Here is a 25,547-nt window from a genome sequence, read left to right as displayed (position 1 = left end):
GCAGAGACCCCCAAACAACAACAGAAGGCAACAGAGTATGGTCCAACCCCAAGCTAAGAACCACCGGGCCCTCAGGAGGTTCCAATCTCCAAGAAGCTGAGAGTTTGTCGGAGAGGGCGTTGAATGCATGGAAGGAGATACAACTTCTGATTTTGTTGACAATGAACTTAAGAACCGCACTTGAAGGACAGCTACAATGGTTGTAAATTACTACAGGCTTAATAATGCAACTATGAAGCTGCATGCAGGTTCCTTATAGTCCCAAAAGCTTCTTTCTGAAGTCAACAAAATCTGCCAAACCATAAACTATGCAAAAAATATGGGAGTGAACAGACCAGTGGATAGCATTACACAATCAGTCTAGGTTCCCTAAAATTAAGCAAAAATTATTTAAAGCAACTACCAATCATTTTTCACTAGGACAAAGTGCAATCGAAATGTTGGAGACAAGGTTATAAGTTTCTGAAACCAGAAATGGTAGGACTTTTCTTTGTCTGATAGAATCAATTATAACTTTCTTAGTGCTTCTTCCTTGGAAACCAGGGATATTCTTTCATGTCGGCCCAATGATGTTCCAGGATATATGATAGATTCCTCAAAATTGGCATGGAGTTGAAATAACCTTAAACACACGTGACTTTACCATTCAAGGGCCTTCAATAGAAGAAAAATTTAATTCATATAGAACCCTACAATCACAATCTTAATAATATATTCCTAATTTTTAATTTTGCATTATGGTCATGCCCCAGCCTATGTTTAACATTTACAATATAAAATGAAATACAAAACTAAATATGCTAAGCTTCTGACTTCTCATGTGAGACTATGAAGATAACATGGAAAAGGAAGAACTTGTTAAACCACTAAACTAATTCAACAGATATATAAGTTTTAACAATTACACGATAGGTTGTCCATCACATGTGAGGCCAAACTTTTGCTATGAACCTCTATACGACCATGCCTATGCTATTCAAAAACAATGAATTAGAAATGGTATTTACATGTGACAATCCAATTTATGCATTAATTAAATGCTCAAGAATTCAATTCAAGAAAGTTCAATCTCAACAAAAGCAATTGGGAACCTTTGGATTCCAGTTTTACAATTGATATTTCCCAAAACTATCTTTGACAGTACAGGGTCAAAGTATGAAAAAGAAATCTTCAACAGGTGTGCTCCTTTGACTGAATCTTAGTGGGAGACTACTATTACAACATGAATACAACAATTGAAACCTGAGAAACATATCAATTAATTCCACAAAACATATGATTCAACTGGCTAAATGTCATTGATATAGAACCACAGGAGGAATCTTGAACTTGTCTGAAATGAACGGTATTACCTGTGGTCTCTCAACCAGATCATGATAGAAAGCATACTCCGCCTCATAATCGTGCAACCGAAGCTCAGCCTTCTGATTTGTATGAAAATGATGCTTAGCCGAATCTGACTTCCCAAATCCAAATATACTAACCTTGTCACAAATTCCCAAAGCGAGCATAACAGCTTGCATACCAGAAGAGTAATGGAACATAGCACCATCATGAACAGCCCCCCAATCATCCAACGACTTCCCTGTATCCTCCACAAACCTTTTCAGTGAATAATACTTAACTATCCTCGCAGACAACACATCAAACTGAGGATCAGTCACAAGCAAAGGTGCTTTGTGGGATATATTGCATACCGTGATCGAAATCAAAGAAATGTATCGGTTGACAAATGTACATAACCATAGGCACATTATGTCCATAAGGGTGGCAAAAACAACCTTCTCTCCTAGCACAAAGATGCAAAATATTACTATTTACAAACGAAATGCTCGTTTTCGACCCAACTTTGCTCTTAAAACTCTCTATCCTCGCATTGTTCAATCGAATAACCACCTCATGACTATCAATTAGATCTCCATAATTACTCTTCAACAAAATCCCACTATTCCTAACAACTGCACACGACGATCGAGTAACATTGTTGTTGTTCCGAATCCACCAAACCATTGTGCCTATCAATGGGATGCCTAACAAGTCTAACTAAATCCAACATAATATCAGGCTGAAACCGCCTGTTTCTTGACCAGTCACTCAAAACTCTCCTAAAATCCAACCACTAACGATAGAATTGAGGGGAGCGGAGCATTACCGGTAAGCCTATGGAGGACCTCGCTCTGACATCATGGTGATTGAATCTTCTCCAGGAAGCAAAAGTCCTCTACCGTCCAAGACTTGCAAAGTTACCCTCCAACAGTTGCTCTATTTCTTGCTTGGCCTGTGCTGCACCCACATCAACGGCAGCGAATTTGAGCGGAGTAGCATTGAACACTAGCTTTGGTGGTTGGACAAGTGCCTTCTTTTCGAGCTCAATTGAGCTCAAGCTATGACGGACTGCAGTTCGACAGCTCAGCGTGGCAGCGAACACAATGAGCAGAAGAAGGCTAAATAATGGACGGACCGACATAATTAAAAGAATAACGAGCAGAAAACTCCATCATAATTATGCTGGGTTTTATAGGAGGTTCATTAATTATTTACATCACATGATTATTTCACGTTGACCAATTTCCATTTATGCATCCTTGTAAAGCATGAATGAAGTTTTTTTTTTTTTTTTTACATTTACTATTCAAAGAATAAAATGAAGTCCATGTCAATTACACTCTGATTGCAAACTAGCAGGAGCATGAAGTCCATGTTATCTAAATAAATGCCCAAAATAAATGTCAACTAAATTTATGGTCCAAACCAATAGGCCGTTGTGAACAAGCAATTGAATAGTTCAACCATGGCCATCCCTTGGGCTTGACGATCGAACAACATGTGTGTAAATGTGTAATGCATAATTTTCTTGATCGAGACTTGCTCTTCATGCCCTCCTTGTGCTCCATTAAAGTCCTAAAATGAAAATTTCCTTTGTGGTAGAAAATAATATAGCCTTCCCCATTGCTTCAAATTTATACATCAACCTCGGCTATTAGTGCTACATATGGTGCGCATACAATTTAGGCTATTTAGCCATTCATTTTCCACGTGCAATGAAGTGAACTTATGTCAAAAATAGAATGTTATGAATCCTTCTTCTAATACATCACTCTCTTTATGTAGCACAATTTTTCTTACTTATAATTATTTTACTTGTTTTTATTTCTTTTAATCTCAATTATGTATTACAAATTTAAGAATTATGAGAGCCATGTTATCATAACAATAAAAAATATTTTTTATTTCAAAAATACAATCAACCTTTTTATATCATTTTATAAAAATTCTCAATAATTATGACATAATTAATGAACCTCCTATAAAACCCAGCATGGCCTAGAAAACTCCTTACTTCTTTAACACTTGATGGAGGTGGCAATCTTTGTATCACATCAATCTTAGCCTTATCAACTTGTATGCCCTCCTTCGAAATCACATGACCCAAAACTATTCCTTGTTGGACCATAAAATGACATTTTTCCCAATTAAGCACTAGATTGGCTTCTTGACATCTTTTCAAAACTAGAGACAGATTATCCAGACATGCATCAAAAGACGAACCAAATACAGAGAAATCATCCATAAATACCACAATGATTCATTCCACCATGTCGGAGACAATAGACCTCCTGCATCTCTGGAATGTTGCGGGCGCATTACACAATCCGAACGACATCCTCCTATAGGCAAACGTACCAAATGGACATGTGAACGTGGTCTTCTCTTGATCCTCGGGTGCAATAGCAATCTGATGGTACCCACTATATTCATCCAAAAAGCAATAGTGACTATGGCCAGCCAACCTTTGCAACATCTGGTCAATAAATGGCAAAGGAAAATGATCCTTCCTTGTTGCGGTGTTAAGCTTCCGATAGTCAATACAAACACGCCAACCGGTTTGTGTCCTTTGGGGAACCAACTCATTATGCTCTGATGAGTGTGCATTTGCATCACTTTATGATACTAAAATGAGGGTATTATGCAAATTACCCTAGGCAATTTGAATAAAATTAGAGGGAGTACCTTATAACCAGAGTGAAGGTATACTACTCTATATCTTGTGTAAAAACTAAGATTATATCACTACAAGAAAAAAGCCCTTTGACAACGTGCAATGTGCGTTGTTAAAGTAGATACACAACGTGCACCTGCACGTGGTCGTACGACATGTCGTTAAAAAGTGAGATCCTTTAACAACGTGCATTGCATGTTGCCAAAAAAGGCGATGCACATCGTCACAATATCTGATCATTCGTTCATAGTGGGTGTAAGACAACGTGCGCACGTTGTAGTCTAGTTAATCAACAACATGTTGTGCATGTTGTGGTAAGATTTCAACAACACGCAATCGCATGTTGTTATTTATTTTTTGACAACTTTGAATTGCACGTTGTCATTCATATATATATATATATTTTTTTTTAATAATTTGGCAAACCAATGTTAACCACCAATTTGACCTAATAATTAAGTAACAAAATAGTTATCTATCAATTGTTCAAAATCAAAGCAAAATCATTAATCTACCAATAATAAAATATTTTTCAGTCTAATTGATAAGTAAAATAGACAAAAAGTTAGATTTTCAATAAACATCAATTCTCCATGTCGAAACTAAACAACAAAAACCAAATCTAGGACAACTTGTATTACAAAAAACCCCAACAATACTATTAGTCTTATGAAAAGAATGATCCACTTAGCTGCCAGACTTGCAATCCTCATTCAAAACATGGTCTGAACCCAAATTCCATTGAAGTTAAAGTGCATCTCCAGTAGTTGGTGTACCACTCTTCATTTTTCATTGCAGCAGCAAGGTTGACCATATAGATGCATGCCTCTGTCACCACCAATGAGAGAAAAGAATGGTAGTGAAAAAATTGATTAGAAAAGGAAGTAACAAAGAAAACAAAAAAAAAAGCTAATAATTTGAGGGAAATGATTGGAGGGAGGGAGGGCAGTATGGAGCATTTTTGTCTTTAACATGCTGTGTAATTCCTTTGCAAAAGCCAAAAGGTCCAAGTTCTTTGTTTCATGACCATACAGATACATGATTTAGTGATAAAGCAGTAAAGCTATTATTCTCTTCAACTAGCAACAAACCTTAGAAAAAAAAAAAAAGACATGTACATGATTCAAACTAGCAACAAATATAAATACAAAAATCAATGGGAGTATGGAAAAGAAATATAACAGATATTAAACTCAACATCAACTAGCAGTCCAGCTATATATATATAAAAACAAATTGAACAAAAGACATTAAATTCAACTATAAAAGACATGTCCTCATAAATTTACTGCAATCTAGCTTTATATTTTTTTTTAGCCATCACACAAATTGTTACACTATGCATCACAGACTCAAATCATGTTGAACAACTTGTTTAAACAGAAAATTTGGACACACATATGTCTTTACTTACATACACATATGTATACATGCATGCAAAGGAAATTGCTGCTACATCAATGAAATTTGTGTTTTCTTTTTCATGTTTAGACATATTTGTTGCTGCTACAAGTGTAGAGAGGTGATTTACATATTTGGTGAATTTATGTACTGATGTTTCATATATGCATGCAATTCGTTAAACCTGCTAGAATCGACACCGAATATAAATTAAATTTATGACCACTATCAAAAAGTTGAGAACAATTTATCTTTTGCATTTGGGTCAGCTGGGATTGAAACATATTATAAAGAATATTACTTCTGTAAATATGTACAAAAGCAAGATCATCTTAGAAGAATTTGCAACTATTTATTTACTCCACAAAAACTATAGCACAAGGTGGTGGCCCCACAGTCAAAATTAATATTTCTACATTTTAAGTAGCTAGAACATATCAAACGTGAAATCAGAGAAGGATGGAAGAAGGAAGGGAGGGAGGGGGGAAGGGAAGAGAGAACCTCTTACAGCTTGTAAAAAAAAAAAAAGCAAATCTGTTAAGAATAGGAGCATCATCAGTTGTTGCTCCTTTACAGCTTGAGCTAATTAAGATGGTAGTGCATCAAAATTGGATTCTCTCTCTACATAGCTAGTGTGTAAATAGTGTCACCATCCTACTTTTCTATTGCATACATAAAAAGTCTATGATTGTGTTGAATGTGTGTGTACACAAACAATTAAGAAAAACAGAAATTGAGAGAAGCAGAAAACTATTGATGCATTGACAACTAGAAAAAACTATGGAATACCTTTCAAATAAGAAACTCCAGAATCAGTGATGTTACAGTTGGATATCTGTAACTCATTCAGGTTAGCAAACTTCCTACGAGCACATGTTGGAGACATGCATCAATGATGCTTACCACTCAACATCTCCTCAGTGAGCTCCATCTACTCATTGTAGTCTGCTAAGTCATTGTACTCAGTCATTTCACCTTCATTTGATTAAATGAAAAACAATATAAGAAATAAGCAAGTAATTAAGTAGTATTGATTTACCACTCAACATTTCCTCAGTGAGCTCCATCAAGTGATTGTAGTCTGCAAAAGTCAATTAATACAGAAATTACAAGTAGTGAACTGAGGATTATGAGTCATTTCACCTTCCTTAGATTTAATGCAAACAATATGAGGAATAGGTGTATCAATGTTGGAAGGGACATACAGACAATGCAATGCTGGTATAATTTAACATTGAACTTTAAACATAATGAGGTAGTATTGATTTGTCTCATTGAATCAAGATGTCATTGTAAGACACAATAATAAATTACCATGAAAATATTTGCCGCTCATTGATGAATGTCTCCATGAAAATGCAGAGCACCATCGATGCACTTATGAAAATCCTTCAACCACGTGAATCAAATGCACATGAAAGCTAGAAATTAAAACCAAACTCAAATACAAATCATATTTAATTCATCACATAAATCAGCAAGCCAGCAAAATAATAGAAATTAAGATCAAACTTAAATGCTGAGGACTTAGTATAGAAGAAAATTCCCAATCTTCAAAAAGAAATTCATTAGAAACAAAGCAAGAGCTATGATAGTGGACAGAGTTGCAATGCCACCACAAGTTGCAAACACAATGACAACCACCAGATCTGATATCAATACGAAAACATTAATAAGAAATATCAACCAAAATTTGTTGTCACTCATATATGGAATGAATCAAAATTAAAATATAAACTAAGCTAACCTCAAGTATAATTGCAGAACATGATATTTTGAATCGAGATTAGATGTAAGGTATTGCCTGATAAAAAAAAACAAAAAACTTAGCTTAAGTCGAGTTGTTGTCACTCATATAATAAATCGTACAGGAACTTCTGTTGTTGCTTCTTTTGGTGTGTTTATCTTTGTGACAGTGTTTGTCTCCCCATATCCTGCTCATGGTGTGGCTATACTTGTAGGATCGCCTAGGAAAACTGATTGAAACCATATATATTATATAAAAAAACATAAAGAAGGTCATCGATCTTAATTATAAACCTTCATTATGAGAATTAATATAAGTGTGGCTGCAATGCGAGTTGTGCAATATTCCTTATAGCTTAGCAAGGTGAAATTAACTCTAAAATCTATATTAATTCAGACTAAACAAAAACTAGAAAAATTAAATAATGTAATAACCTGAGTGAAAGAGAAGAAACTACAACTTAAAAATTGATCCATTCCAAGTCAGAACTCATATTTTTTAACTAATCAAACCCCAAACAAAGGGAATGCATAACTCATAAGACAACACACTGTAACTCCAAATCACAATGAAAATACAACCCTAAGAATTGGGGTTTCGGAACTCTAAAAATTAAATAGAAAAATTCCTAATTTAAGAAGAGAATGAAAAGTAAACTCTTAAGTTTCTAAAGCCTACCATCAGATCAGTGAGTTTCGGCTTCAATCAGAGCAGTGATCGCAACAGACCGAGGTGGTGGGTTGGTCCCGGTTCGCCCTGATATGGTTTGAGAGAGACGAAGCAGAGAGAGCGAGGGAGGGAGGAGAGAGAGAGAGAGAGAGCGACAAACAGTAAGAGAAACCCATAAGAATGAGAGAGGAAGTGGAGAGAGAGAGAGAGAGAGAGAGAGAGAGAGAGAGAGAGAGAGAGAGAGAGAGAGAGAGAGATGGGAAAATAGGGCTGAGTAAAAAATTAGTAGGAGATTGAGAGAAACCCATAAGAGTGAGAGCATAATCTAGGAGGTTTCTGCCCTTTTTGGTTGCTATCTGAAATGGTCGTGAGACAAGAATCTGGGAGGTTTCTCTGCCTTCTTGTTTCACTAATTGATAACAAACAAGAAAACAAAAAAAAAAAAAGAAACAAATCAGATGGACGGGGATTGGGGGAGAGAATGAGTTTGGAAGAATGGGTTTGGAAGAAAGGGTTTCCATTTTTTTTTTTGGGGTGAAAAAGGGGTTTCAATTTTTTAGTGATAATAAGGAGAGGGAGAATTCCCGCATAAAATTTTGATCAACATTAATTAATATTACTGAGTTTAATTTTAACAACACACAGTGCACGTTGTTATATTTAATAAATTTCACAACGTGCACAAGTATGTTGCAATATAAACTTTTAACAACATGCAAAATCCGCATGTTGTCAAATACTTTTAAATAATACTAATGACAACGTACATTAAAGGCACGTTGTAAAATACCTTATTTCGCAACATGCATCAGTCGCACGTTGTTAAATGCATGTTGTCAAAAAGCATTTTTCTTGTAGTGTATGGAGAGACATAAAATGCTCAATTAATTTTATGACCCTAGTTTTAGGTTGTTTGAAACTAGTTTGATCTCTGTTTATTTTTGGATATCTCTAAGCAGCAACAAAAAGATGGTCCTCCTTTTGAACGGGACGCTCAACTGCTTTGGGCTTCTCAATTTTCTGATTTTAGTTGTGGATATAATTTTTTGTCCTTTGCAATCTTAATTATGGTACACTAAATTGTTGTGGATGTTGTTTTCTGGTCACTGCTTAAATTATATCAGGAGAAGAAATATGTGTGGCACATTACAATATGAAGACAATTTTATGATTTAACTGTATATTGAGTTATCCTCAACTTAACACAAGAGCACAGCAACATGCTCATTAATTCTTCTTATCCACTTCCCTAGGAAAGAACAAGAACCAAGTCACAAAGTTCTGGTGGGCTTGAGTTTTTATCCACCTTATCCTAGTTGATAATCCATGAGAGATTGATATTTTACAGGGCAAGATAGCATTTCATCCTTTTGGGCATGATCAGCATCTCTTTGAAATGTCTTAGGCTCTTGTCACTTGGTCTGATCTCAAGTGTCCTTATTTATCTTATCAGTCTTCATCTTCCACGCGATGCCCTTATCTCCCCACTCAACTTCCGTTGTTGACTTTTGGAGAAGGAAACACAGATGCATCAATGTGTTTTTATAAATTCAGTTAATTTATATCTCATGTGATCTTAAGTTTGCTCATCTTAATTTAAAATTATCACTAAATCACAAACTAGTTGATTAACTATTAGAGTTAAAGGACTTACGGTATACTACGAGAGTGCATCTGTTTTTTTAATTTTTCCAGTAAACACTAGAGTTTTTAATAGAAAAATTTTATGTGCTTCCTGAGTAATATTGAGGCCTTTATCAAAATTCCACAAAACCCCTTTTCAATAATAATGCTCCTCTTATTTGGTCAATGACTGAACGCTAACGCAGTTTGATGGTGTTGGTGTTTTTGACAATTGAGATCTCCCAACACCTTCTTGCCCATGCCTACGAATTAGTCAATTTAGGTTAAGTGAACTTGGATTGGCTCTAGTATAGTCGACCTAATTTTGAACCTCTTACTATATAGGATTGGTTAGGCTACATATAAGTTTGATACTGGACTTGTTCAAAACTTTTTCATCAAGTTAATTCAGCATGTACCCTTAATGGTCATTCTACTTAGAAAAGCTACTTGATAGGTACAGCTTAATTTAGTACTCTATTTGTCCCATTGCAATGGCTTTATATCACTTTACAAACTACTCCAAGGTATATTTGCACTATTTTCAAAAAGTGAATCTCATTGGAGGTTAATCAATTACAATTATTCTATACCACATTTATGGCTTGCCTTACTAAGTTATGAAATTTTGTTCCCAAACTGATTTCAGTTTAGCCCAAACCAGCAAATGAACCATCCATCGAACACTCACCGACACTCTGGTCTATTTTGTACCTCATTCAGTCCAAAAGCAATGAACCTCATTGAACCAAAAAAATAAAACAGAGAACTTATTTGCCACTTTACTAGACTTTCCAATATGTAGCACACAAAGGGTACTTGTAGCTGTTACTTTGTTAGCCGTCGTGTAACCCGTTTTGGCAGTCATACGGCAACCTTTCCAAAATTATTGAAAGAGAGGGGTCAATTATATCATTCATTGCCAAACATACTAAAAACTTACAGAGGTGCAAGGAGTGCAGAAAGTTATTTTCAAGTCCATATTATGAAAACCCATTTCCCATTTTCAGTTATAACACACTCACACAAAACTAAATTTGTTGTAAAAGAATGTAAAAATTTAGGGTTTGTGGAAAAGAGGAGGCAGAGAGAATATCATCAGTCTATTTCATTCATGATATAAATATCCTTATATAGAAGTAGGGTTTACTAGGTTTTGAATATTTACTAGTATGCCCCTACAACTAATTACAGGAATAGCCACATATAACAATATATTTACAACACTCCCCCTTGGATATTCCATGTCATTAGTGTTGTCTCTGCTATGCGCTTCTAAGTTGCCTCGTTAAAACCTTGCCAAGTAATAAAAACCCTGTGGGAACAAAAACAACCTTGGTCGAAGGAAAAAGAGTGCAACGCGCGTGAGTGTGGAGTAGTCGCATCAGAACCTCGAAAGTAGGTGAAGTCATATCTTCTGGATCATAAGCAGATAGTATGTCTATGGGAGCGGGGTGCATTAGAGTTGCTACACCAAAACCTTGCCCGGTAAACCCAATGGGAAAAACCCGTGGTCGAAGGGAAAAGATGAGCAAATGCATATATATCAGATCAACACATCTTCAGGATGTAGTATGAGTAGAGTGACCATGCCAAGATGTGCCCCATTAAAACCTTGCCAGGTAACAAAACCCAGTGGGACAAAATAACCTTGGACGAAGGACAAAAGAGTACACGATGGTCAAGCGAGTATGCGTCGGGATACTCCCCCTGATGTCGACTCCCCCTGAAGATTACATACTAGGAAAATCAGCCAATCTACGCAAACCAATACCTCGAACATGCATCAAGAACGTGGACTTTAGCAGTGACTTGGTGAAGAGGTCTGCATGGTTGTCTTGAGATCGGATCTGCTTGACTTCAATCATCTGATGCTCTTGTTGCTGTGGACTGAAGAAGAACTTCGGTACAATATGCTTGGTGTTGTCTCCTTTGATGAAATCTGTCTTCATCTGCTGGATGCAAGCGGCATTATCCTCATAGATAATCGTTGGTTCATCAGTGGTGGAATTCAGCCCACACGTAGTTCGAACATGCTTGGAAACTGCTCTTAGCCATATACATTCACGAACTGCTTCGTGAAGGGCTAGAATCTCAGCATGATTGGAAGAGGTAGCAACAAAGGTCTGTTTCGTAGACCTCCAAGATATTGTTGTATTCCCAATGGTAAAGACATAACCAGTTTGAGAACGCGCCTTATGCGGGTCTGATAGATACCCTGCGTCAGCATATCCAAAAGGCGGGCATCATTCCGAGGATCGAGGGGGTTCGATCCATTCCTTGATGCGTAGCTAGGGATAGAATAAGCTCATATCCGTCGTACCTTTAAGGTAGCGGAAAAAGTCTTTTATGCCATTCCAATGGCGGCGTGTTGGCGCAGAGCTACATCTAGCTAACAAGTTCACAGCGAATGATATGTTCGGTCTAGTACATTGAGACAAGTACAATAATGCGCCTATTGTACTTAGATATGGGACTTCTGGTGCCAATATCTCTTCGTTATCATCTACGGGATGAAATGGATTATTCTTAGGATCTAGACAACGGACGATCATGGGCGTGTTAGAAGGCTTCGCTTTATCCTCATTAAAGCGCCTTAACATCTTCTGGATGTAATTCGATTGATGGACCAAAATTCCATCTGCACGGTGCTCGAGCTCCAGGCCGAGACAGAAGTTCGTTCTCCCAAGATCTTTTATCTCGAATTCCAACTTCAGGTGTTTAGTTGTTTCCTTGATCTCTTCAGGAGTACCAATTAGATTCATGTCATCGACATAAACAACTACAATAGCAAAGCCGGAACTTGTTCTTAATAAACACGCAAGGGCATAGAACATTATTCACATATCCCATCCCGATCAAATACTCACTTAGACGGTTATACCACCTCCGTTCGGATTGTTTCAATCCATAAAGTGAACGCCTCAAACTAATGGAGAGCGTGTTCCGTGGTCTGGAACTATTAGAATCGGGTGTCTTAAGTCCTTCGGGAACTTTCATATATATCTCTGTATCAAAATCCCCATAGAGATAAGCAGTGACCACATTCATAAGCTGCATACTCAGTTTTTCGAAAACTACCAAACTGATAAGGTAGTGGAACGTTATGACGTCCATTACGGGGGAATACTCTTCCTCGTAATCAATCCCAGGGCGTTGAGAAAATCCTTGCGCCACTAGACGAGCCTTGTATCTCACAATCTCGTTTTTCTCATTACGCTTCCTTACAAATACCCATTTAAATTCTACAGGTTTAACATGGGGAAGGTGTAGGAACGACAGGCCCAAACACCTTTCTCTTTGTCAAGGAATCTAATTCGACCTGGATTGCTTCTTTCCATTTTGGCCAGTCGTCTCGACGTTAACATTCATCAACGGAGTGAGGTTCGATGTCATCGCTAGTTATGATTTCGGTAGCTACCGCGAATACAAATATATCATCGATGATAATCTCGTATCGATTCCAGAGCTCACTTAAGCATGCATAATTTATAGAGATCTCTATGTTCTCGGGAGTGGGTTCTAACGTTGGAGCGTCCCCCAACGTCGTCTCTTCTGGGACGGACCCATAATCCGGAACTATTTCGTGAGATGGATCGATTGAGATCGCGATGTCAAGGGGACTCATTTGTGCCAAATGTATCCTCTTCCGGGGATAAGAGTCCATCGAACCTAATGGTCAACCTCACTTCTGAGCAGGGACATATGACTGGTTAGCCACTATTGTTGTACCTCGTCCATCTGGGACGACACGTCCTCCTAGGACGACACGTCCTTCGGGGACGGATATCTTTGCAGGCACATTTGCAGCAGGTATATGTGATCTCGTCACTTTAGCTAGTTCAGAGAATGCGTCTGGCATATTATGAGTTATACTCTGTAGATCTAGAATTCTCCGCACTTCACTATCACATTGTGCGGTTCGGGGATCGAGATGAGACATAGTGGGGACATTCCACGTCAATTCACGTCGTTCTTCAGGAACGGTGACGTTCATATCTCCCCCTAACGGCGGGAAGACTGTCTCATCAAAGTGACAATCCGCAAATCTAGCGGTAAAGAGATCGCCTATCAAGGGCTCTAAAAAGCGTATAATGGATGGGGATTCATAATCGACATATATGCCCATCGTTCGTTGAGGACCCATTTTGGTACGTTGTAGCGGCGCAACTGGCACGTAAACTGCATACCCAAATACGCGTAAGTACGAAACGTCAGGTTCGTACCCAGTCACCAACTGTAACGCGGAGTAAGGTTGGGTAGCAGTGGGCCTCAACCGGACCAACATGGCTGCATGCAAGATTGCATAGCCCTACGCAGAAATTGGAAGCTTGGTGCGCATAACCAAGGTTCGTGCGATCATTTGTAATCTTTTAATGAACGCTTCTGCGAGACCATTCTGGGTGTGAACATAGGGAACTCGATGTTCAACATTAATCCCTAGGGGCATGCAATAATCATCGAAAGTTTTCGATATAAACTCTCCGGCATTATCAAATCTTCTGGACTTTATAGGATAATCCGTGTGGTGAGCCTTCTGGGCGAGAATTTTAGCAAAAGCAGCGTTTCTTGTGGACAATAGTGTAACATGTGATCACTTTGTCGATGCATCAACCAAAACCATGAAATATTTAAATGGTCCGCATGGTGGTTGGATAAGTCCACAAATATTCCCTTGTATCATTTGCAGGAAAATGATGGAGTCTTTACTAGTCTTTGCATATGATGGTCTAGTATTCAACTTTCTGAGCGAGCAAGTTTGGTATAGTGTGTCACTAAACACAAGATCCTTATTAGTAAGGGGATGCCCGTGTGATGAATTGAGGATACGGCGCATCATACTTTGACCTGGGTATCCCAACCGGTCATGCCATAGAAAGAAACTGCTCGAATTGGTTAACTTCTGGTTAACTATGTGATTGGCCTCAATCGATCGAATGGTGGTCATGTAAGACCGCTCGAGAGACATTTCGATTTCTCCAATGTACGCTTCTGGCCATACAAATTGGAGGTTATGCAAAGATATTCCACTCCATTTTCCTCAGTGGTTTCAACGTGATAACCGTTGGCTTGAATATCCTTATAACTCAACAACGTTCTTCTGGAACTTGGAGAATATAAGGCCTCATTAATGGTAATTCAGTACCATTGGACAACATAAAAAATGGGCTTTGCCATGGCCCTCTATCAGGTTGGATTGGCCTGATATGGTTGTCACAGAGATATGAGTAAGCAATAAGTTTGAAAAATACTTCCGATCTTGAAGTATGGTGTGCGTAGTAGCACTGTCTGCCAGACAACAAACTTCCCCACTAAACATGCTTATTCATAAATTTAATTCAATAGATCACATGTATGAAAATAACTTAATTGAATTAAATAATATTCGAGCATAACCAAATTTCCAAAACAAATAATCCAAATCATAAATCACCAAAATAATCCGAATAAGAAAAACATTATTCAGAAAATAAATACGGCACAAGCGCCGATCATATCCATGTCATCGAGTTTCTAGTCCTCAAAGTGTCCAGTAGCAGTCTGAAAATCAGTGACCTCTAAGGTGGTATCCATAGGAAATGATCCCTCAACGAGATTGGTCTCTCGAGTTCCGCGACTGGCGTGATACTCATTTACAGCTTGCGCTGATGCACGGCAGGTGCGGGACCAGTGATCAGTTCCTCCACATCGGTAACAGAGATCATTCTGATTCTGATTCTGGTGGCGACGGGCCGGACCAGTGTTCCTCTCATTTCGAGTTCTTGGGGCCGAGAGACCGTGGTTCCTACCACGTGGGCCATGGCCACGTTGGCCTCGGTCATACAGGCCATTCCTCTGAGAACCTTTCCTTCCATATCTCGGGCGGTCAGACTTTGTGCCTTTTCCATGACCTCGGTATCCTCTTTCGCGGTTTGAATCGCGATAAGCAACAACGTTTGCTTCAGGCAATGGTGCTGCTTTAGTACCGACAGGTTGGGCTTGATCATTTCTCATTAATAAGTTGTTGTTCTTTTCAGCGAGCAACAGAGTAGTGATCAATGCCGAGAACTTGGTAAAATTCCTCTCCCTGTATTGTTGCTGCAGGACCAAACAGGAGGCAGGGAAGGTGGAGAAAGTCTTCTCCAATAGGTCAGCTTCGGTAAGCTCCTCCCCACAAAATTTGAGGAGTGACCGGATCCGGCAGATCTCCGAATTATACTCATTCACGGATTTGAAATCCTGGAAACGAATGTTCTGCCAATCATGTCTTGCTTCAGGCAAGAAAATGGTCTTTTGATGGTCAAACCGCTCTTCCAGAGCAACCCAAAGAGCTCGTGGATCCTCTTCAGCGAGGTACTCAACTTGAAGTGCTTCCTCCATATGCTTCCTAATGAAGATCATGGCACTTGCCTTAAGAGATTCTGCGACAACATTGTCTGCATTGATTGTCGATCTCATCTTCTTGGCAGTCAAATGAAGCTTAACATCTTGAGTCCACTTTAGATAGTTTCTTCCGGAAACTTCCAAAGCGACAAAATCAAGCTTGTTGAGATTTGACATTCTTTGGTTGAAAGGAACAAATAATTATAATTAGTGCTTCGGGCAATAACATCGATAAGCAATAAATAAGAACTTCAAGTTCTATAACATGGTATAGACATGTAAAATCTACTGGTTTTATCATGTATGGTGAATTTATGAAGGAAACTTCAGGTTCCTTATACGGCATTATTGAAGCTACAGGTTCAATATTTATGTATGAACTACTGGTTCATTAATTACCTGCAATTTCTACACATATATTCTAGTGCAAAAATTTAAACAAGTAAAATATTCATATACCCAAATACAACAGAAAAATATCACAAAATTGTTTGAATAAAAGTTTCTGACATTTAGAGTATATATATTAAATGGTTTGCATAATAATAATAAACCATCAGCAGCACAGTGGTTAAGGTGCAAGGTAGTGCAAAAGAGGTCCTGGGTTCAAACCCCAGGCATGGCAAGAATTAATCATTTCATTTTTACAAAGTTTCAGGAGGCTTGCCATGTGTCAACGTGGGAGTGGCGCTGACGTGGCAGCTTGGTGGCGCATGCATGGAGTTGACGTGGCAGCTTGGTGGTGGGCCTGCTGGGCTGCCAGCGTGGCGCTGACATGGCGGGCCTGCTGGGCTGGTAGCGTGGGAGTGGGCCTGCGAGGCGCTGCTGGGCCGCTGCAAGGCTGGCTGCACGGGCCTGCTGGGCTGGCTCCTTGGGCCTGGGCTGCTGGCCTGGGCTGCATGCTTGGTGGGCTGCCTGCTGGGCAGCAAGGCTGCTGGCAGCATGCATGGCTGGGCGCTGCTGCAAAGGTGCGTGCTGCTGCTGGCAGCGAGGAGGGCTGGCTGCTGCAGGCAGCGAGGAGGGCTGGCTGCTGCAGGCAGCGAGGCGCTGCTGCTGCTGGCAGCGAAGGGCGAAGGGCTGCTGCTGCTAGGCTGCGCCTCCGCAAGGCAGCAAGGTTGCGCTGCTGTGAGGGGGCTTTCTTGCAAGGTGACGCTGCTGCTGGCAGCGATGCGAGGCGCTGCTGCGGGCGCGAGGGCTGCTGCTGGCAGCGAGGCACTACTGCGGGAGCGAGGCAGCGAGGCGCTGCTGCGCGCGCGAGAGCTGCTGCTGGCAGCGAGGCGCTGCTGCGCGCGCGAGAGCTGCTGCTGGCAGCGAGGGGCTGCTGCAGGCAGCGCGCGTGGGTGAGGGGGCTGGTGGCTGCTGGCCGCACGGGGTGGTTTCCGATCACCCCAATAAATTCTTCCTCTTTTTATTATTATTTAATCATTCAATTCAAGGAAGCATGTATAAAATATATGTAATCCCAAATAAATCAATCACATAGATTTAGGGTTCATGCCTCATGGAGGATTTTTCAATCAATCAAAGATTTCAAAACATAAACATAAAATTGTTTTATAAACCTACTTGGTTGAAGAACAGATTGAAGGATGATCCTCTATTGTTTGGCGATCCACAATCCTTAGAGCTCTTCATGCTGATAACGTGTTGTAAAAGAATGTAGAAATTTAGGGTTTGTGGAAAAGAGGAGGCAGAGAGAATATCATCAGTCTATTTCATTCATGATATAAATATCCTTATATAGAAGTAGGGTTTACTAGGTTTTGAATATTTACTAGTATGCCCCTACAACTAATTACAGGAATAGCCACATATAACAATATATTTACAACAAAATTCACTTAATGGGACACTAAACATGCAAATTACTATAAGAGGGAAGCTAATACCCTAATATGTTAGTATCCTATAGGGAATTCCGCACTTCTGATTCCGCACTAGTTGATTTCCAATGATATTTTATAACTATTAAATCAAACCATTTATAGCTCATAGTTAAGAGGTTGTTATGAAAACCATTCAGAGTTTTGAATAGACATAAAAACCATTCAGATTTTCCTTTTGCATTTTACGTTTGTCCGCACTAGTTTTGCTTCTCAAATCATTCAGAGTTGTGCATTTTGGTATTACTTATGATTCCTATAATTCAATTGAGCATCATTCAGCCCTTATATAACAGATAATTTAAAAATAACTATAATAATAATATGTTGCAGATGTCCTACAGAGTGCATTTGGAGTTCTTTAAAAAGGCTCATGGACAACTCTAAAAGTCAGAATACTCATTTTAGAGTATCATGGTGGATTAAGCCTTAATGACACTATAAAAATGTGAATTGTATAACACATGAGTATGATCTTAAGTTGTCCGCAAAATTATCTCTCTTGTTGTAAGTTTTATGGTTTTCATGTGCTAAACTTGCTATTTTTTGCCATACTCATGTGAACGTAATTGTTTCATAGTTTTTACCTAGTTAACCATTGTTATACCACGGGTTTTCTTCCAACATATTACTATTTGCTTCTCTTTCCTTGTTATAATACTAAATTAATGTATGCTCAATTGAATTAAATTAGTACAACGCATAAAACTGTATTATGCAAATTGTTCTTTCTAGATGCAATTACCCTAAGGTGGCCAGTCAAAGGATGCAAACAACTAGTGACGGGTTCAAATAGATAATGGAAATTTAATACATGCAAACATCAAACTAACAGACCAAGAGACGAATAAATGATTTGTTAAAGTATGCAAATCCATTAATCAACCTACAACTAACACGCAAGATAGAATAAATAAACTTACATAATTAAATTAAATAAAAGAAAACATCAACAAATAATGAAATCCCAATTCATATTGGTGCACAAATCAGAAACACAAACTAATATTAATTTAAAAACATAACTAAATAAATTCAGAAGCATAACTAAGCATGAAATCAGAATTCTAGAACAAAAAAAAAAAACAAAAATCAGAGATTCAACACAAGGGTGGCTGCGGCAAGAAGAGAGGAAGAAGGAGGCACCTAGCAAGCAGGAGGAACTCACGGAAAGGTGAGCTAGGGCTTGCGGCAAGGGCTGGTTCCTTCTCTCTCTCACTAGTCACGCCACCTTCTCTCTCTAACTCTCTCTGAATTCGGCTCCCTCTCACTCTAACTTTCTGAAAAAAATAAAACCTAAAAACTGAAAATAAACTAGGAGGCAAGAGCTCTAGGGTTCTGAAGTATATGACATATTTATAGAGGTGCAATCCATGAGAGGCAAGGAGAAGAAGACTTGCGGCAGCAGCTAGGGTTAGGAGCATGTGGGCTTGCGGCAAGGCTAGGCCTTGTGGGCTTAAGTGACTCACGCCTAGCCTAGCTAGGGTTCCTCTTGTCCTTGCGCATGGCTGCTGGTCTTGGGCTGAAGTCTTGGCGCATGTTGAGTGTCCAAATTGCATCATTTTATGATGCTAATTCCCTAACCTCGAGTGCAAGAACTCGATATTTTAGGTCTTGTTAGTTTGTTTTAGTGTTTTGTAGGTTAAATGAAGCAATGATGGAGAAAGAAGCTAAATGAGGCTATTTTGAGCTAAAAATGGAAAAAATGAGAAAAATAATCTTGAGGGAATCTTCTCGAAGGATCTGGAATCTGGAAGGAATCTTTGGAAAATCTCAGATAGAATCTTTTGGGGAATCTTTTTGGTCAAGGTTGACTTTTGGTCAAAGTCAAAGGTCAAAGGTCAAAGTCAATGGTCAACCATGCCACATCATATCATGACATGGACCACCCATGCAACCCATGCACTATGGGCCATGCACATAACCCTAGCCCAAAGGACCAAGGCCATACGCCTATTGCTAGCCCAAATGGTGGAAACCCAAGTTATGTAGCAATTAACAAGTGTGCATTTTGCATCACTTGTTATGCTACATAGTAACACAGACAGCTGGCTAGCTATATAGCGACGAGTCATTGTATTGTATGGGTTTTATTGTATTATTCTCATTGTACATGTATTCATGTGATGTTCTTTGTATTTTCCAAAACGTTCAATTAATGCATGATTATCTATATTGTTCAATTAATGCATGATTATCTATGATTAATTTTGGGTCTGCTCACCATCTTAATCATTTTCAGTAAAGCTCAAGGCTGAACACAACCATACCCAAAAATGATCAATTAATCATATTACCTTTTTAGGGGACACCCATTTCTCTAAATTGCTCAAAGAATAGTTGAGTGATTTCACCACAACTCCAATCTGCAATTAAAATTGTCAGAGCCCATGTCAACAAATGACAATCAAAAAGCAAAACTTGTTTTTGCAATTGTTATATATAGACCAATTTCTTTGCCTTGAAAAAGTTCTAATGTTAAAACCTTCTCATGGGCAAAGGCCAAAGACACATACATACATACATACATAAGGCATGCATTGTACAGAAGAGCAAGCTACCTTATCCCTGTAAGCTTCAACTGGGTGCTTGCCAAGATCTTGATGGAGTGCTTTGAAAATCTTTTCTTCATGGTCCTTGATGAGCTGAAGAAGGGCACTGAGTTGGTTTTTCCTCCATGCAACACTTCGGGTTCTACCACTTTTGAAGGCTTGCCTTAGCTCATCAGACAAAGATTCTTCTGCAGGTTGTGCTCTCATTGCTTCCATGACGATTATGGTAATATCTAAAAATTGTTAGATTTTGATAGTACTGGTCTGCCACTTTTAAATATAAACACCAGCAACAATTGCATTAAAAGCACCCAACTACTCAGATCAGGTACTCAATCATGCTGACGTAACCAAAGAAGAGTTCCCCTTTTAGTCTCTTGGTTCAATCATCCAACTGGTTTACCGATGAAGTAGCTGAAAATCAATTCTCCTTGACCCACCATGTCTGCAAGAAAAAAACTTAGAGACCATTTGTAACATTTTCCATCAATCAATCTTTTATCACATCTGAAAAATGACATGAAAATTTGACAGGAAAAATGAAAATGGGAAGCAGAGGATCAATCAAATAATTGACCCCTCTAGCAAATTTATTTCCCATTTTATCATTAATTTTCTGGTAGGTGGCACTTGGCAACTGCCAAAGTAATGAGAAAGGAAAGGTCCAAAATGTTTTCTTTTTCATTGGATTCTATACCTATTAATCTATTATGTTAGGCCAAAAAATTTATAATGATTTTTGTGAAAATTTATTAAAAGAAAAATTATGTGTATATATTTGGAGGATCAAGAGACTCATTTGTATGATTCGTCTCCAAAAGCTAAAATTTGCCTAAGGTAGTAGTTGAGCAAACCCCTGATGAGCTATAAATGGTTTTTACCCGTCACTAGTTGTTTATCGAAAAACCTGCACTGCACTCTACTGGCCATTTGTGGCCGTTGCAGTGAACATTCTGCTGAGAAAAATGATGGAAAAGCTGGGTAAACCAAACAAAGATTTGATTAGGACAGACCTGTATATCTCCAATTACATGGGATTGCCTCATAAGTCCATCAGATGTTTACCCGTGGATCTCCAAGTAGGCAATAGGGTTTAGAAAGCTGCATTCTACATTGCACATTCCCAGTCTTCATACAATGCTTTGATCGGCTGGGACTGGATACATTCCAATCTTTGTTTTCCATCAACCCTAATTCAAAAACTGATTATGTGGAAGGGAAACAAAGTGGAGGTTGTAGATGCTGACCCAAGACCCTTCCATGCCACGACAAGCTTTGCTTTGGCACGAACATACGATGGCGATATTGGATGTCTAAGACTTGAGGGATACAATGAGCATGGACAACCTACTAGTGTAGTATACTCTAAGTTTGAAGGGGAGTCTTCGGCCGTAAGAGATTTGTTTGATCAAGAGATTCAATGATAAAGACAACATTACCAAATTTAATCCAGTTCGAAGAAGACCAACCCCAGTGATGGAAAAGAAATGACTATAAGCTCTATCCTGGCCGAGGTTTCGATGGAGTTTTTATCAGAAGAATGGCCAAAGGAGATTGAGCTAAAGGATCTTGATTATGCCCTGGCCGAGCTCGAAGACAGATATGCCGAGGTTCAAGATCCTTTAGAAGAAATTAACCTTGGAAGCGAGGAGGACCCCCGACCAATTTTTGTGAGCAAGCTTTTAGGATCAGATGAGCCCTCTGAAATGATCAACCTCTTAAAGGAATATGGGGTCTGTTTTTCTTTGCATTATCATGAAATGTCGGGTTTAGACAGAGAACATGTTGAATATAAATTACCTATGAAAAAGGGTTTTAAGCCGTATGTACAATTACCTTGGCGGTTCTCTGCCGAGGTTGAAAGTAAAGTTACAAAAGAAATCAAAAGATTTCTTAAAGCGAATTTTATTTATCCTGTTCAATATGCGGATTGGATTTCTAATATAGTACCGATAGTTAAAAAGAATGGGAAAATTATAGTTTGCATTGATTTTAGAAATTTGAACTTGGCAACCCCAAAGGATGAATATCTCATGCCCATGACCGACTTCTTGATTGATGGTACGGCTAAACATGAACTTCTTTCGTTCATGGATTGGCATGCAAGGTATAACCAGATTGTCATCAATGAGGAAGATTTGAACAAAACAACATTTAGGTGCCCCAGCGTAAGAGAGTTGTACAAATGGCTAGTGATGCCATTTGGCCTTAAAAACGCTAGAGCTACCTATCAGAGAACTATGAACGCTATCTTTCATGACTTGATTGGTAAAACTATAGAAGTCTATATTGATGATGTGGTTGTCAAGTCTGTGCATCGACGAGATCATATCCACGACCTAAGGCAGACCATCATGAAAATGCGCAAGCATAATCTAAAAATGAACCCTAAAAAATGAGCATATTGTCTCGGCCGATAATTTTCTTGGTTTCTGTAAGACCCCGTATTTTTCAAAGATTTATTTTAAATGTTTTGAGAATTTATTTTAAGGATTTTGGGAATTTATTTAGAATTTAAAGAGGTTTTGGGTTAATTTTTAAAATTTTGTGTTAAATTGGGCGCGACAAAAAGTTGACTTTTAAAACTAGTGGGCTTTCGCCTTGGACTTTGGGCATGTTGGAAAGGTCTCGATCCCACGAGTTCGTAGACACGCGGCATGCATCGATTGGAGTTATGGTTTGAAAGTTACGAGCTTTTGAAGTAAAGGGCAAATTTGTAATTTTTACGAAAGTGGTTTAAAAACCCAAAATTTCAGATTTTTATAACAGACACACTCTCTCTCTCTCTCTCTCTCTCTCCGCGCGTCTGCCTCTCTCTCGCCCCTCACCCTCGCCGTTCCTGCCACCGGCGCGTGGCGGCGCGTCCGGCGGCGGTTGGGCTGGGTGTTTAGCCCATGCTGCTCGCCTCCCTTCTCTCTCTCTCCCAGTGGCCTTCATTTTTCCGGCCGATCATCCACGACGGAGAAACGACGCAAAACAGGGCCGAGCCTCTCGTCGGCGATCTCGCATTTTCCGGCCAAATCGCGGCGCCGGACCACCTGGGTTCTCTTCCCCAGGCCACAGCGAGTCTCCCAGTGTTTACCCCATGCTCCGATGACCTCAAACGGCGGTGGATCGAAGATGGTTGTCCGATCGTCTTCTCCGGCCAGTTTCGGCCATTTCCGGCGAGAATTGGCTGTCGACCCAGGTATTGTTTTGGCTCCTCTCGACGTCTCCTTCGTGTCTGTGTACTTAGTTTGACCCATTTGTGATTCGATTTCGATGCCCCTATTTTGCAGCCGCGGCCACTGTAGCTCCGCCTTGTGTGGCGGCGACTTTGGTGGTTTTTCTCGATCGTTGTGCCTCTTCGGAAACTCCTGGAGTCTTTTCAAGGTTCGTCGTTGTTTTTGGTGTGAATTTGTGTGTTGTTTGGGGTGGGGCAGCCACCGTGTGTGGTGGCGGCCGCCCGTTTCAGTCGTTCAGTGGCCCAATTGTGTTTCTGAATTGTATTTATGGATTGTCTGGTCTTAACAGGTACACGGGCTTGGGAAATCTCATTCCCGATGCCGTTATGCTGCCGGATTTGAGATCCGAGCAAAGGAGCCAAGAAGGGCGTTTCGGTCTTTTCGCGTGGTTAGACTGTGAGTGAAATTAGATAGTCTATTTCGTTGCTTTGTGTGCTTGTGTGCATTTGTTTGCTAGGATTTGATTTGACTAGGACTGGGTAAGTCTAGGCTTGAATCTTGAGGATGGAATTGATGAATGGTTTATGCATTGAGGTTATGAGTTAGGATGTGAACGATTCGAGATTGAGGTTAATAGTTGACGTTTAGGCAATTGATTTGCCAGAATGAGGATTATTATTTATTGATGGGATTTAAGATGTGAATTTGAGGAACTATATTTATCTTGATGCTTGAATATTTGTTGATGAATTTGTGATGGGATTGAGTAATTATGGATACTCTTGTGGATTATTTTGAGTATGGAAATTGAGGATATTATTAAGGTTAATTATTTCGTTATTTCACTCATACGAGCTCTAGTGAGCTTACCGGGTTATTTGTTCGAATGACCCGGTGTACCATGGATATGGTGCAGTGTGGTTATTGGTGTTTTGCAGGTTAAGCAGGCTGAGGAGGCAGTGAGGAGAAGACGAGGCAGTGGGACTTATTTTAAATTTGATTTAACTGATTTTATACAGTCAATTTTACATAAATGTTTTGGGCTCACACTCTGATTTATTTAACGTATTTATTTATTATATTAAGTGCATGGCTCATTCTTTGAAAAGAGGTTTAAATGTCAAGGTTTCAGTGCATTTATGGGCCCGAGGTTCGGGGTGTTACAAATTTGGTATCAGAGCTAGACCCGGCCGGAAGTGTGTGGATTGCAAGACCCAGGGACCAAGACCCTGAGTGGGCGGCTGCGCGAGGCAGTGGCGAGCTACCAGGTGAGGAGAAGTGAGTGATCCCACACTGCCCGGGTGAGGAATGGTGATGTTACAGAAAGTTTGAGGAAATCAGTTGAGAAAATGTTTGTGAAAGCCAGTTTTTGAGAAAGAAAATGATTTTCAAGTGATTTCAGAAATGTATTTTATTTGAGCCATGAAAACGTTTGAGAAAGTTTTGAGAAATGTCCCCTGCACTGCCATTGCCTATCTGCTCCTCAGCAAGTTCAGGAAAGTTGGAAGTTGGAGACTTAGTAAGAGGTATGAATTTAGAAGAGTTTGAAGTTGGAGTAAGTTTATTAGTTAGAGAACAAAGGTTCAAGGGAAATAGTGGAGTAGTATCTTTAGTTGGTTGAAGAGTTAGTTCACCGAGTAAGTAGAGTTTTGAAGTAGTAGCCAGGTAGGACCTAGGCTGTTGTTTGTTTGTCAGAACTCAGCGGTTAATGTTTTGCGATCTCTTGTGGCAACGCTTTAGTAGTGATTGAGCAACTCGTAATTGAAGATGAAAGTTCTGCAGAAGGAGAATTCAGAGTTTCGAGAACTGTGGCAAACTACTCGAGGGAATTGATGACCAAGCTGGATGCACTCGAAGATCTTGGAAAACGGATGCGTATAGAACACGACAAGCTCGTTACCTGCAGCTCTCAAGTGAAGGATTCGATCTGCATCGTATTTTATTTTCCTTCTTGCTTGTGCTTTTCTCGGTTTCTTTTAATTAAAAGAGTTTTTCTAAAGTATGATTTGGTTGTGCTTGCTTGTGTTGTGTGAGACTGTTTTGCTTTTACTTTCCCTTGGGAATTTCGAGGACGAAATTTTTTTTAAGGGGGGTAGATTGTAAGACCCCGTATTTTTCAAAGATTTATTTTAAATGTTTTGAGAA

The 25,547-nt window shown here is 39.3% G+C and overlaps 2 protein-coding genes, 1 long non-coding RNA gene and 1 pseudogene across 6 annotated transcripts; 1 reads left to right on the top strand and 3 right to left on the bottom strand.

Moving 5' to 3' along the window:
- Positions 1-1,046: 1,046 nt before the first annotated feature.
- Positions 1,047-2,467, bottom strand: LOC147280090 (beta-1,6-galactosyltransferase GALT29A pseudogene; annotated as a pseudogene).
- Positions 2,468-4,512: 2,045 nt separating this feature from the next.
- On the bottom strand, positions 4,513-8,221 carry LOC147280089 (uncharacterized). Of its 3 annotated transcripts, none has more exons than XR_015123581.1 (6): positions 8,122-8,221; positions 7,827-7,904; positions 6,716-7,377; positions 6,441-6,482; positions 6,191-6,346; positions 4,513-4,828 (listed from the first exon to the last, which is right to left on the bottom strand). It is a non-coding gene; the product is annotated as an uncharacterized LOC147280089 (long non-coding RNA). The 3 variants fall into 3 exon arrangements; XR_015123582.1 differs by having other exon boundaries at positions 6,716-7,050; positions 7,149-7,377; positions 7,827-8,158; XR_015123580.1 differs by having other exon boundaries at positions 7,827-8,158.
- Positions 8,222-14,954: 6,733 nt separating this feature from the next.
- On the bottom strand, positions 14,955-15,980 carry LOC147280088 (uncharacterized). The gene has a single exon (XM_086252439.1). The coding sequence runs from the start codon at positions 15,978-15,980 to the stop codon at positions 14,955-14,957; it is 1,026 nt and encodes a 341-aa protein (XP_086108565.1).
- Positions 15,981-23,119: 7,139 nt separating this feature from the next.
- On the top strand, positions 23,120-24,439 carry LOC147280087 (uncharacterized). 2 transcript variants are annotated; one of them, XM_086252625.1, is made up of 4 exons: positions 23,120-23,425; positions 23,517-23,610; positions 23,752-23,858; positions 24,341-24,439. In XM_086252625.1, exons 1-4 carry the CDS (start codon positions 23,332-23,334, stop codon positions 24,343-24,345), a joined length of 300 nt encoding a protein of 99 aa, XP_086108751.1. In that variant the 5' UTR covers positions 23,120-23,331; the 3' UTR covers positions 24,346-24,439. The 2 variants fall into 2 exon arrangements, with proteins under 2 accessions (XP_086108751.1, XP_086108750.1); XM_086252624.1 differs by having other exon boundaries at positions 24,319-24,439.
- Positions 24,440-25,547: the final 1,108 nt, after the last annotated feature.

The sequence above is a fragment of the Dryas octopetala genome, chromosome 7 (genome assembly GCF_963921425.1).
Source record: "Dryas octopetala chromosome 7, drDryOcto1.1, whole genome shotgun sequence".
Lineage (NCBI taxonomy): Eukaryota > Viridiplantae > Streptophyta > Magnoliopsida > Rosales > Rosaceae > Dryas > Dryas octopetala.
This window is presented reverse-complemented; position numbering and strand designations above follow the sequence as displayed.

Excerpts from the sequence above, each read along its gene's own strand:
- LOC147280088 (XM_086252439.1), bottom strand. The coding sequence starts at position 15,980 with ATGTCAAATCTCAACAAGCTTGATTTTGTCGCTTTGGAAGTTTCCGGA.
- LOC147280087 (XM_086252624.1), top strand. The coding sequence starts at position 23,332 with ATGACCTCAAACGGCGGTGGATCGAAGATGGTTGTCCGATCGTCTTCT. Across the intron at positions 23,426-23,516 it reads AGAATTGGCTGTCGACCCAG|CCGCGGCCACTGTAGCTCCG; the intron begins GTATTGTTTTGG and ends CCTATTTTGCAG. Across the intron at positions 23,611-23,751 it reads ACTCCTGGAGTCTTTTCAAG|GTACACGGGCTTGGGAAATC; the intron begins GTTCGTCGTTGT and ends TGGTCTTAACAG.